Here is a 13,148-nt window from a genome sequence, read left to right as displayed (position 1 = left end):
GGGTCAGAGGGTTTCCAGGAGGTTTTGTTGCTGCTCTGAAATGTCATGTATGACTCCAGTTAATAAGAGGTCAGAAAGGTCTTTATGATACCTGAGAACTACCTAGTAGTTAAGAGAGCCTCTGGCTGTCTCCTTTTGGATTCCAGGTATCAGATGATGGTCATAAGGCAATCACAGAAAATAGTAGCGTCCTGGAAGTTTAGTCTGGCCTGTAGACACAGAGATAGCATGTGTGGTAGAAAAGGCTTGGCCAGGCTTCCCCTCATAGCTCAGTTGGTAAAGAATCTACCTGCAATGCAGAGACCCCAGTTCAATTCCTAGGTCGGGAAGGTCTGCTGGAGAAGGGATAGGCTACCCATTCCAGTATTCTTGGGCTTCCTTGTGGCTCAGCTGGTAAAGAATCCACCTGCAATGTGGGAGATTCAGTTCGAGCCCTGGTTTGGGAAGATGCCCTGGAGAAGGGAAAGGCTACCTACTCCAGTATTGTGGCCTGGAGATTTCCATGGACTATAGTCCATGGGTTGAAAAGAGTCAGACAAGACTGAGCGACTTTCACTTTCACTTTGGAGAGAACCAGTCCGGGTAGTAACTCCAGATATTTGTCTCAGTTTCCATTCTTATTAAATGGGGGGAGGGTTGGGGTTACTGTAAAGACTACAGAAAATGCCTGTGAAATGTAAACAAACCAGAGTTTCAATTAATGGTTGCTATATCGGTATCATTCTAACCTTTTCCTCTCCATCCATTTATCCATCCATATAAATATAACAAAGATTTCTCCTTACCCCTACATCCCCCACATCCTGGAGGAAAAGCCATAAAAATGCAACATTTATTTTTTTAAAAATATTTATTTAAATTGGAGGATAATTATAATATTGTGATGATTTTTGCCATAGATCAACATGTATCGGCCATGGGTATACATGTGTCCCCCTATCCTGAACCCCTGTCCTACCTCCCTACCCACCCTATCCCACTGGATTGCCCCAGATTACTGGCTTTGGGTGCCCTGCTTCATGCATGAAACTTGCACTGGTCGTCTATTTTACTTATGGTACTGTACATGTTTCAATGCTATTCTCTCAAATTATCCCACCATCACCTTCTCACCTGAGTCCAAAAGTCTGTTCTTTATATCTGTGTCTCCTTTGCTGCCCTGCGTGTAGGATCTTCATCACTGTCTTTCTAAAGCAACATTTTTTATATAACATATGTTAGTAGCAACTGATGTATTATACTAGAACTTATTGAAGTAACTATTTAAGTTCATTGAGCTGAAAATTTTTCTGTAACAAAACAGGGAGACGTGAAGTAATCAGATTGCAATGTTGATTCAGGCTAATGACATCAACTCCAAGGTCTAGGAGTCAGAAGGTTCAGGAATTGAGTTTCAATCATTCTATTGACCAGATGTTTTGTTTTGGTTTTTTTGATCCTTACAAGCCTGTTTCTTCATCTGTAAAATGGAGAAAACTATCAACCTCATGAGGTTTTTTTTGAGGATGAAATGTGGTCGTCATTTTAAAGCACCTGATTGCTAGGGACCTAACAAGTACTCTGTAAATGAGTTTTAAAATAAATTAATTCTTAATATAAGCTCATCCAGATTCTGGAAAATTATATCTATAAAATGTGACATGTAAGAAAGAAGTATTTAACTTCTTATGGAAGAGTATTTAGCTTCCATTATTCAAGTTGATATTTCTATCAGTGCTCTACACATAGTACATTATGTAAGTCAACAATAACAATATCCTGTCACCCAGTATAGTATGTAACATTTGTTACATGTTATCCTTAAGCCATTTGAAAATGTTTAGTGAACATGTATTTAAAGGTATCAAATTGATAAATTCTAGTTTAATATTTTTTCCACATAGATCACTTACTTGGACATTTCTTTTCAGACTGCTTTGACAATCATCAGATAATAAGTTTATTGATACTTATATGTCTAGGTATAGAGGCCTTCAAGTCTTGAGTTACTTTATTGAGTTGTCTTCATTTCACATATACCTTCAGTCACCATCTGGGCAGCATGATGTGAAAGAAAAAGGCTCTGAACTGACATGAGCTGGTTCAAATTCCAGCTCTTCTGTTTAACAGCTGACCAGTGATGTACCTCACTCAGTCTCAGTTTCCTCTCATCTGTGAAATGGGGCCAGTACTTACTGTGCATCTTGCTGTGAGGATTAGAGATAATGAGCATCAGGGTCCAGCACAGAGCTTCATGCACAGATCTTACCCGACAAGAGTTGAGAGAAGCCATGTGCACATGTATATGAGGGAGCAGAATAAGATGGTCCTTCATGAGAATGAGAGATGAGAGCCTTGGAAACCCAGCAGGAAGAGAGATGAGTGCAGGATGGTTTCATAGGAGAGTGGGTTTGGGGTGAGCCTAGAAAATGGGCAGGATATTGACAGGTCGTGAGAGAAAGAGCAATTCCAAATGGAAGAAAAGCTGTGAAGAAGGCAGGACCTCCTGCTGTTTGACTCTGGAACCCAGCCCTCCTCTGCCAGGGCCTCACATCTGGCCCTCATTAACCATTTCAGCAGTCTGCTCCATGGTGCTTCTACTGTAAGTCTCCACCATTGCTGAAGGGCCCTTGATGTGCTTCTGGATGGATGGCACCAAACCAGCATCGCCTTTTCCTAGTTTGCCTCTAGTTTGTGTGTCTGCTGTTCAGTGAGAATTGATTAAATTTGGGGGCTTCCCTGGTCGCTCAGACAGTACAGAATCTGTCTGAAATACAGGAAGACCTGGGCTCACTCCCTGGGTTGGAAATATCCCCTGGAGAAGAAAATGACAACCCACTCCAGTATTCTTGCCTTGGAGAATTCCATAGACAGAGGAGCCTGGGAGGCTATAGTCCATGGGATCACAGAATTGGAACATGACTGAGTAACTAACACTTACTTACTTAACTTTGAGGTAACAAATAGGAATAAGAGCACTTTCCTGTCAGTGGAAGGAACTGTAATATATGCTCAGCTCAGGCTTTTCCCCTTTAATCTAATCAGAATACGTTGGCTGACAAATCAACTCTACTTGGTTTTACTTCAAATCCTCCAAAATGTTTTTCCCCTTGGTGGCTTGTTCATATATAATTTTCAGAGTCAACAACACAGTCAAAGTATTACTACCAGACTCAGAGATAATTTCTTAGGTCCTGGAAAGAGAGACCATGAGTGCTTTTTCTAGAATGTGGTTAAGATTTCTGTATTAAAATGTGGTGCTATTTTAAGAAGAAAACCATTTGAACAACATAAAATCAAAGCATAAAAACTAAGCGGAACAGTTTGCAAGGACTCTCAACAGTGAAGAGAGGCCAAGTAATTCTATGTGTGGGCATGAGACTGAGAACATAACATAGCTCATTTTTTCAATGAAACCCAAAGCAAGAGATGGTATTAATTTCTGAGCTCAAGAAAGAAAGAATGTGAGGTAATTATAAATTATCACAGCAGAGCACTTGCTGCCTTTCATCAGATGCACCCTCCATTAAGATTTGAGTGAGTGGAGAACCTGTGTGTGTCTGTGTCTTTATGGTTGTCAGGGAGAGTTATGATGGGAGTCTCTTCTTCCATGGTGGTCATGTGCTTTTGTATGTTATGATTCACACTGTAAACAGGGTCCCACTGTTGGCTTGGTGAGAAAATAGGAATCAGTCACCAACAGCAGTTATAATCAACTCATGCCCATTTTTCATTTGTGGAGGTGTTCACACAATTCTTTAGATTCTCACAGCACCCTTGAGTTCAGTGACTCTGATTTCTGCAGCACGTTCTATAGCAGAGGAAAATGAGACTTAGGGAGATCAAAGGATTTGTTTGTCCTGGTGGCACCAGTGTGCTACTTGCTTCTCCCCAAGTTTGCTGCAGTAGAGACAGAAAGTGAGGGCTTCACCTGCACAAAGGTTACTGCTGTGCATCCTATGTTGAGGCAATGGGGGTTTAGTAGATAAAACTCCAAACAAACCCTGTCTGTGACAGAATGTGCCAATTGATAATTGCAGGCAACCTAAGACTTCTAATGAATACCATGTAACTTAAGTCTAAGGCAGAGGAACCAGCTTCATTGATATGATAAGCCTTTCACTGTATGGATCACAAAAAAGGGTGGAAAATTCCTAAAAGAGATGGGAATACCAGACCACCTTACTGGCCCCCTGTGAAACCTGTATGGAGGTCAAGAAGCAACAATTAGAACGGACGTGGAACAGCGGACTGATTCCAAATTGGGAAAGGAGTACAAGGCTATAAATTGTCACCCTGCTCATTTAACTTATATGCAGAGTACACCATGTGAAATGCCAGGCTGGATGAAGCACAAGATGGAATAAAGATTGCTGGGAGAAATATCAATAATCTCAGATATGCAGATGACACCACACTTATAGCAGAAAGCGAAGGGAAACTAAAGAGCCTCTTGATGAATGTGAAAGAGTAGAGTGAAAAAAATTGGCTTAAAACTCAACATTCAAAAAACTAAGATCATGGCATCCAGTTCCATCACTTCATGGCAATAGATGGGGAAACAATGGAAACAGTGATAGACTTTATTTTCTTGGGCTCCAAAATCACTGCAGATGGTGACTGCAGTCATGAAATTAAAAATGTTTGCTCCTTGGGAGAAAAGCTATGACAAACCTAGACAGCATATTAAAAAGCAGAGGCATTAATTTGCCAACAAAGTTCCATCTAGGTAGGGCTATGGTTTTTCCAGTAGTCATGTATGGATGTGAGAGTTGTATCATAAAGAAAGCTGAGTGCAGAAGAATAGATGTATTTGAACTGTGGTGTTGGAGAAGACTCTTGAGAGTCACTTGGACTTCAAAGAGATCAAACATGTCAATTGTAAAGGAAATCAACCCCGAATATTCATTGGAAGGACTGAAGCTCCAATACTTTGACCATCTGATGGGAAGAAATGAGTCATTAGAAAAGACCCTGATGCTGAAAAGATTGAAGGCAGGAGGAGAGGGCATGACAGAGGATGAGATGGTTGGATGGCATCCCTGACTCTGTGGACATGAGTTTGAACAAGCTCCACGAGATAGTAAAAGACAAGGAAGGCTGGAGTGTTGCGTTCCATGGATCACAAAGAGTCAAACACAACTGAGTGACTGAAAAACTTCTTAAGCCTGATTTCTATCGTGTCATTTTGGGAATGTACTTGTCATCTATTCTCTTTTTTCCCCATGGTACCCTGGGGAAAATAGGCTGATTTGTCTATTTACTTCTTAAATAATATTCAAATATGACTTTTGATTGATTCCGAGATCCTCAAGTTACAACTTTATTTCCTTCATAGCTTTGAGTTTTTTCTGCTTTCACAGACAAGCATCTACTTAGTCCAACTGATCTGCTGGGTGTCCCTCGAGCACACTGTTTCTTTCCTTTTGGTTTTCCTGCTCAGCTTGCTCTTTCTGCTCCCATTTCTTGTACAGACCTTGTCTGTCACTCACTTTAAGTATCACTGTGAAGACTTGGGTCAGGTGTTATCCCTTCTCTGAAAGTGGGAAGCTGAGGCAGAGATCAGTAAAATGTCTTTTTAAGAGACACTCATTCCTTGATAAAAAGAAGTCCTGTGCCTTTGCCAGCCTCACACCTGTGTCTCTAGAACAGACCTTCACACTTGCATGTCCAGCTGCAATGTAACATCACCGAGAGGTCATCTCAGCTTGTCCACAAGCGAAGTCCCCTAAACCTGTACCCACCGTCTTCTCCAGCTCAGTAAATGGAGACCCTGTTCTTCCCCTTCCTTATGCCCCAAATACCACAGTCTCCTCTTACAACCCACACCCATCCTGTCAGCAGATCTTTTGGACTCCGCCTTCAACATGTGCCTGGAGTGTGACCCCATCTCTCCATTCCCACTGCTCTCACTCTGGTCCTGACCACTGTCATCTCTCACCTCGATTATTCCAGTAACATTCTCACTTGTATCTACCCACACCCTTCCCCACTTACTGTCTTTTCTGTAAAGCACAGGAGTGATTCCTTAAAACCTCAAATAGGTCTAACCTTCCCCTCCTCTTCTTACTAGAGTGACCCCAGGGTCCTCCTGCTCTGTCTCTGCCCTCACGCCCCTCATTCTTACTCTGCTCTGCTCTCCTGCCTCCTTGTCCTGAACGTCTTGGGCATCTACCCATGGTCCCTGCATTTGCCCCTCCCTCTGTGTGGAGCAGCCTCTCCAGGTCTGCCTGAGCCCCTGCCCCTTCCCCCAGATCTGCTCACACCGGCTCTGAGCCCTCACACCCCAGTGTGGAATCATTTCCCACTTTCACTCTCCATCCCCCTGAGCCAGCTTCCTTTTCCTTCCTGTCCTCAGTACTTGTGCTCAGGTTATTTTCCATATTGTCCTCCTTCCATCATGGAAAGAAACTCTAGGAGGTTTGTTTCTTCACAACCGAGTTCACTGTGCCCAGAGCAATGCCTGTCATACAGTAGGTCCTCAGTAAATACTGTTAAAATGGTCAAATGCGTACATGCTTTCCCAAACTACAGAATGAAAACAAATAAACACTGAGTTTTTGTTTTTGTTTTTTTTGCATTTTCAAGGTCACAGTTTAGTTACTCTGACTTATACCCACTGCTGTCGCTTCCCAGGTCACTCGGTGGTAAAGAATCCACCTGCCAGTGCAGGAGACGCAGGAGACACTGATTCAATCCCTGGGTCAGGAAGATCTCCTGGAGGAGGAAACAGCAAACCACTCCAGTGTTGTTGTTGCCTGGAGAATCCCATGGACAGAGGAGCCTGACAAGTCCTAGTCCACAGGGTTACAAATAGTTGAATACGACGTAGCAGCCGAGCATATATGCACGTTAATCAAATACTTGTATGAGGAACTAATGCTAAAACTGTAAGATGGTAGTAGAACACAATTTATATCTTTTTCTTTTTCCCCTTTCCTATCTGTATAGGATTTACAGCTTTTGGAGGAAGGAGATCTAACTGAGATAGGAGACAGAGGAATCCCGCTGAGTGAAGGACAGAAAGCCCGGGTCAGCCTCGCCAGGTAAACGGGGTTTCAGTTGCCATCCGCCCCTCCTCCTCCGCGGCTCCTATCGGACATGAGCACACAGACCCCGCTCACTGGTGGGCCGGTGTGAAGCAGGGTCTTGGCCCTTTCCCTGCGTTTGTAGAAGAAGCATGAAGTTGTTGGACACCATCATGATTCAGAGATGAGACCCAGGGAGTGTGAAGTGTCGTCTCCTGGCGTCTCTCTATGTTTTCTAGAGCCGTGTATCAGGATGCAGACATCTACCTCCTGGACGATCCGCTCAGCGCAGTGGATGCAATAGTCAGCAGGCACTTGTTCGAACAGTGAGTTTGCTCCTGTTTTCTATCGTTTCTTCTTTTCAAGTGCCCTACAGAGATGATGGAAGAGAGCTCAGAAAGGTCTTTATGCTCCAGGAGACTCAGCTCCCTCTGCCCTGGTGTCCCTCCCTCCCCTCCCTTCCATCTGCAGAAGATCCATTGTAGAGAAATCTTGCCTCATGAAGAGGTCAGGACAGGAAAATACAGCAGGTGTTTCCAGTGTGTGGGGGCCAGTGGGGTCCATGCTTTAGAGAGTCAGGGATAGATAGCAGTTTCCCTCCTGCTACTTGCAATTGCCAGACACTCCGGGTGGATCCAGACCCCAGGAATAAGAAAGACGATATAAGGTTTTAAAATCAGAGAGAGAGACTCTATAACCTGGTACTTGGCTGCTAGTTTTTTCCCTCCATTATTTGCTTAAGGCACATTAGAAGCGAAGTTTTCAGTACTGACATAGGGCTTCCATGGAAAGACCCTGTTGGTTTATGCTTTTTATTCTATCACTTTGGAAATAAAATCTTTATTAAGTCTAGACTTAATGAAGTCTAGAATTTGAGAATCATGTATTCCACATCTGAGTATGATTTCAATTATTTCATGTTATTTCATGGATGCTTACTAGAATTAATACTTAGACCTACAATGTAGTGTCACCTATAATCTGGCTTAAGTCTTGACTCTCATTCCTGTTTCTAAAATGTAGAACTTGTCAGTGGATCCTGGTTGGCTACACAATGACTAAAGTAGAACAACTCTGATTCTTTTCTGTGTATAATGTGTCCTAACGCACACTGACTGAGGCCTCTTATGGAGTCTAGACTGGCCTTTTTGAAAGCCTTGAGAACTTGTTTTTCTTCTAAAACAGCCTTCACATCTCCCCCGTGGTCAGGTTGCTTGCTGTTGTTCACTTTGTTAAAGCCAGTGAGCCTTCCAGCTACACTTATAAACACCCTGCTGTGTGCACTGAGATCAATGCCTTTACAGATGTTACTGCATAAACCTCTTAGTTTACAAGAAGGATGGTGAGCCAGGAGATGGGAAGGACCCACACTGGGCAGAATAAGGGAGACTAGGACGCCCAGCTCACATTCCTGCCTCTGAGGAACCTGTCTCTATGTGGAGCTTGTTAAGACAGATGCCTGGGAAAAGCTCAGCCTAGTCAGGGTTTAAATACAGGATAGTAAGTGCGGAATGTAAAGTGGAAGTGTCAGCTGGAGGCTTTCACTGAAGTTGGAAAGCTCCCTATGCCCAGGGCTGGGCAGGAAGTACCCTGGGGGCCTGAAGGCGGGGCAGGTGTGTGGAGGCTGAGACGAGGACCCAGTCCTTTGCTGAAGAAAGAGTAGAAGAAGCTCAGGTGTGGAGGGAGGCGAAAGTAAGGCTGTGAGGAAAATAGCAGGCATGTCCTTGCCTGGAGGAGGCGGGGTGTGCAGCAGAGAGGAGCTATTTGGGAATTCTCTTGGTCAGGTCCTGTGTTTCTAGAACTGTGTCTGTCCAGGCTGCTCTCATAGGACACCAGAGCTGGGTGGCTTAGAAATAACAGAAGTCTAGGAGGGAGGAGGGTTCAGGATGGGGAACACATGTATACCTGTGGCGGATTCATTTTGGTATCTGGCAAAACTAATACAATTTTGTAAAGTTTAAAAATAAAATAAAATTAAAAGAAAAAAAAAAGAAATAACAGAAGTTTATCTCTCAAGGTTCTGGAGCTTGGAAAAATCCTAGTCAGGGTGCTGAAAATTCAGTCTGGTGAGGGTCTGATTCCTGTGGCCTCGTGTGGTGGCAGAGGTGAGGGAGCCCTGTGGTTCCTTTTATCAGGGCACTAATCCCTTACATGGAGGCTCCACCCTCATGATCTGGTCCCTCCCGATGGCCCCACCTCCTAATACCAACCCAGTGGGGATTAGGTCTCAATAGATGACTTTTGAGGAGAAAAACATTCAGTCTATAGCAAGTTGCCACAGATGGGGGTGCTCAAAGAATAGAAATTAAATTTCTCACTGTTCTTGAGGCTACAGGTTCAAAGTGTGGGTGGTCTGGTTTCTCCTGAGACCTCTCTCCTTGGCTTCTGACCACATCCTCTCGCTGTGTCCTCGCACGGTCGGGGTTTTCTCTACTTGCAGTGAGCAGGGGCTACTCTCTAGTGGTGGTGCATGGACTTCTCATGGTGATGGCTTCTCTCGTTGCAGAGCCCAGCTCTATGGTATGTGGGCGAGTAGTTGTGGTTCCTGGGCTCCAGAGCACAGGCTCAGTGGTTATGGTGCATGGGCTAGGTGTTTTGTGCATGTGGGATCTTCCTGGACCAGGGAAGAATCCCGTGTCTTCTGCACTGGCAGGTGGATTCTTTGCCACTGAGCCACCAGCGAAGCCCCCTTTTGTATATTTTTGCTTATATGTCTATTGCCTTAGAAGACTGACCAAAGAAAACATAGGTATAGTTTATGTCACAGACTGTTTTGCCTGTGATCTCTACTGGGAGTTTTATGGTGTCATGTCTTATGGTTAAGTGTTTAAGCCATTTTGAGTTTATTTTTGTGCATGGTGAGGGGGTGTGTTCTAACTTTATTGATTTCATGCTTGTGTCTCTGTCCTTGTGTCTTAGTCTCTTCATCTAAGCACACCAGTCAGATTAGATTAGGTCCAGTATAATTAAGGGTAATGATTACCTCTTTAAAGTTCATGACACCAAATTCTAAGGTACTGATGACTCAGGTGACCACATGTGAATCTGAGGGGACGTGACTGATTTACAGCAGGTCCAGAATAGCAAAGCAGAGACTTCAGCAGAGTCAACAAATGTGAGAGGGAGACCTGTGAGGAGCTCTGGGCTTTGGACACTAGTAGCTGGTTGGAGCTAGGATTCCACGTCCACTAAGCGGGCGTTGTTAGACTTTGGTGGAACCTGCCCTTGTATAAAACATGCTTAGTGTTGGGGTGATAAAAGATTTGTGAAGATGGATGGTGGTGATGGTTGCACAGCAATGTGAATGTACTTAATGCCACTGAGCTGTATGCTTAAAATAGCAAAAATGGTAAATTTCATGTTAGGTATATTGTAACACACATACAAACCTGAATAGTAGCACAGAATCCTTGAGAACAAGAGGGAACAGGGCAGATGACACATGGCATGGTCTCCAGCTCTCTGATCTGACCCCCCTTTCCAAGCCTGTCCTGTTCATGACTTGATGAATTTTCCCTTAGAAAAGTGCCTGTGTCTTGTCATGAGTTCAGTGACAGGAGCTTGTGCTGTGACAGGGATTCCCCACTCCCGCCCTCCTGGCATCCTGAGTAGCTCAGCCTCCTTGTTCCCAGCGCCTCACCCTGAGCTCACAAATGTGTGTCACCCTGTCTTGTGAGAATCTGCACAAGTTCTCCATCACGGCAGGAACAGATTCTGCTGGTCACTGCATCTGTGTCACAGGGAGGGGAGAGCAAGGCATTTTGGTGCCAAGTACATGCTGCTGATTGCAGAAGTTCTCCTGAGTTCTTTTTCAAACACTGGAGATATTTATAAAATCCTCTCAAATATTTTGAGTATACTGCTTTGGATATATACTTGATAGAAGCAAGCTTAAGACTGTTGTTTGTAATCAGAACCACATTCTCTAGGGAAAGTTAAAGCAGAGAGTGTGAAAGCAATTTAGGAAACCACTCAGCAGCAACTGGAGAGTGTTCTCAAGTCAGAGAATCGGATGGAACAATATGCTGTGAGATATGGTGGTCATGTGGAAGCTTAGTCATAAAGAGGGTTTTATATTACAAATGAATGACTTACACTTCTGCTTGCCGTTAAGTTTCCTTCAGTCATGAATTTATATCCAAGGTCATGACTTTTATAGCTTTATGCTGTGAACACAATGGCACCCCACTCCAGTACTCTTGCCTGGAAAATCCCATGGATGGAGGAGCCTGGTAGCTGTAGTCCATGGGGTCGCTAAGAGTCGGACACGACTGAGTGACTTCACTTTCACTTTTCACTTTCATGCATTGGAGAAGGAAATGGCAACCCACTCCAGTGTTCTTGCCTGGAGAATCCCAGGGACGGGGGAGCCTGGTGGGCTGCCATCTACGGGGTTGCACAGAATTGGACACGACTGAAGTGACTTAGCAGCAGCAGCAGCTGTGAACACAGTGGATTCTATCAGCTACAGAAGGTGAGGGCCTTATGTGAACTGATGCAGTCTTAGCTGTGTCCAGCCATGGATCCCATCCTGGTTCAGCCCCACATCACTAGACCCCTGCCTCCTGCATCATCAGATCTTGGGGTCTGTCCTGATCAGACTCCCATGCTGCTGTCTACACAGCTCACCCACCTGCTCCAGCCCTTCATGGACACACCTCCCCCTACCTCACCTCCACCCACCACCACATTCACAAAGCAGCTCCAGGTCCTCAAACAAACAGGCTTCCTTGCTGTCTGCTCCCATCAGCCTTTCCAGTTCATCTGCACACCCACTCGGTGTCCAGCTGTGCTGGCTCTGTGGGGGTTCTTTCTCACTCCTGTCTGTCTGTGCATACTGGTCCCTCTGTTCCAGAGCCAGGGAGCAGTGCCCCAGGACACAGAAGGAAGGTGGAGGATGGGACCTGCCATTTCCTCCTTCTCCTCCAGGGGGCGCAGTGCCCTCTGTCTTCCCTCAGCCCTCAGTGGGTGCACTTGACCATTTATGAGTCCCCCTGCCACCCATTGTAGCTCAGTTGGGAAAGAATCTGCCTGCAGTGCAGGAGACCCGGGTTCGACTCCTGGGTCAGGAAGATCCCCTGGAGAGGAAAATGGCAACCCACTCCAGTATTCTTGCCTGGAAAATCTCATGGACAGAGGAGCCTGGTGGGCTCAGTCCATGGGGTTGCAAGAGTCAGACAGACACGACCTAGCCACTAAACCACCACCACCGCCTGCCACCCATAAACTATGAATGCGGGAAGGCACCTCAGCCCAGCGTGTTCTGTCCCAGGAACCCTGTACCTGCTGTGCCTTCTTCCAGGATGTTTCCCCGCTTAGTCTCAGGGCTCCCATGTCTCCACATCTAAGACAGCAGCTGCTCTTCTTTTTCCTTCAGAGCACAGGTCACAGCCCAATAGCGGGTTTTCTATGCTTGCTCACTGTGTCCTCTACACGGTGCAGAGTATTGTCTTCTATCTTGACCTGTGGGTGGATCCTCAGCACTTAGGACAGTGCCTGGCTCCTCAGCAAACCTCTGCTGATTGAATGAATGGAGGTGGGGCCTCTGTCTGTCTTTCTTGTATCGCCTCCACCACAAGATGTGTCCCCTCTTAATAGAGCCCTTATATAGGATTATAGGATTAACACAGCCTTTATACAGGAATAACTGTTATACAACTGGTTGCTGACTCAGTCATTTCTATGGCATGACTTGGAAATCTTTACAAACTTGGAAAATAGTGTATTTTTCTAGTGATATGGATAAAAGCATCATTTATGAAAAATTCAAAGGCATTAAATGATCTCTTCATTGTAATTATTTGTATTACCTCATTTGTGATGGGATGTTAGGAAGAAAACATCTTAAAACTTTTCGGTTGGTTCATCTTGGACACAACACCCTGTCAGATTTGATTAACATCCACTTTTAGGGATTATTGGCAGGCAATTATGAATCAAGGAGAAAAAAATCTGTTTTGGTACTAAATTTGAAAAGGTGTTAGTCAAGAAACTTAGGTATGAATGCTGAGCTAACTAACACATGTGAAAATGTAAAAATGAATCCTTTTGGACTTAGCGAACATATGGTATATGTGTTTACATTCCAGAGTCTTGTTTTTGATCACAGACTCAGTGTCCAGAGTGTCTCCTTAAGAGTTT

At 44.5% G+C, this 13,148-nt stretch overlaps 2 protein-coding genes across 5 annotated transcripts in view; both read left to right on the top strand.

The window, feature by feature from the left end:
- LOC113888423 (multidrug resistance-associated protein 4-like) overlaps nt 1-13,148 on the top strand; it is a 167,142-nt gene that overhangs the window by 152,472 nt on the left and 1,522 nt on the right. Inside the window, exons 33-34 of the mRNA XM_027535549.1 lie at nt 6,931-7,025; nt 7,247-7,333. Coding sequence (XP_027391350.1) covers nt 6,931-7,025; nt 7,247-7,333 — 182 coding nt within the window. The remainder of the gene's footprint in view (nt 1-6,930; nt 7,026-7,246; nt 7,334-13,148) is intronic.
- LOC113888432 (multidrug resistance-associated protein 4-like) overlaps nt 6,900-13,148 on the top strand; it is a 105,877-nt gene continuing 99,628 nt past the window's right edge. For 2 of the 4 annotated variants that reach the window (XM_027535560.1, XM_027535561.1), the window contains exons 1-2: nt 6,901-7,025; nt 7,247-7,333. The gene's annotated coding sequence lies outside the window, so the exon portion shown is untranslated. Of the gene's footprint in view, nt 7,026-7,246; nt 7,334-13,148 lie in introns of all 4 variants that reach the window. The other 2 variants (XM_027535562.1, XM_027535559.1) reach the window with 2 other exon arrangements.

The sequence above is a fragment of the Bos indicus x Bos taurus genome, unplaced genomic scaffold, assembly GCF_003369695.1.
Source record: "Bos indicus x Bos taurus breed Angus x Brahman F1 hybrid unplaced genomic scaffold, Bos_hybrid_MaternalHap_v2.0 SuperScaffold_100126, whole genome shotgun sequence".
NCBI lineage: Eukaryota > Metazoa > Chordata > Mammalia > Artiodactyla > Bovidae > Bos > Bos indicus x Bos taurus.
Note: the sequence above shows the minus strand (reverse complement) of the source record. Positions and strands in the feature narration are given on the sequence as shown.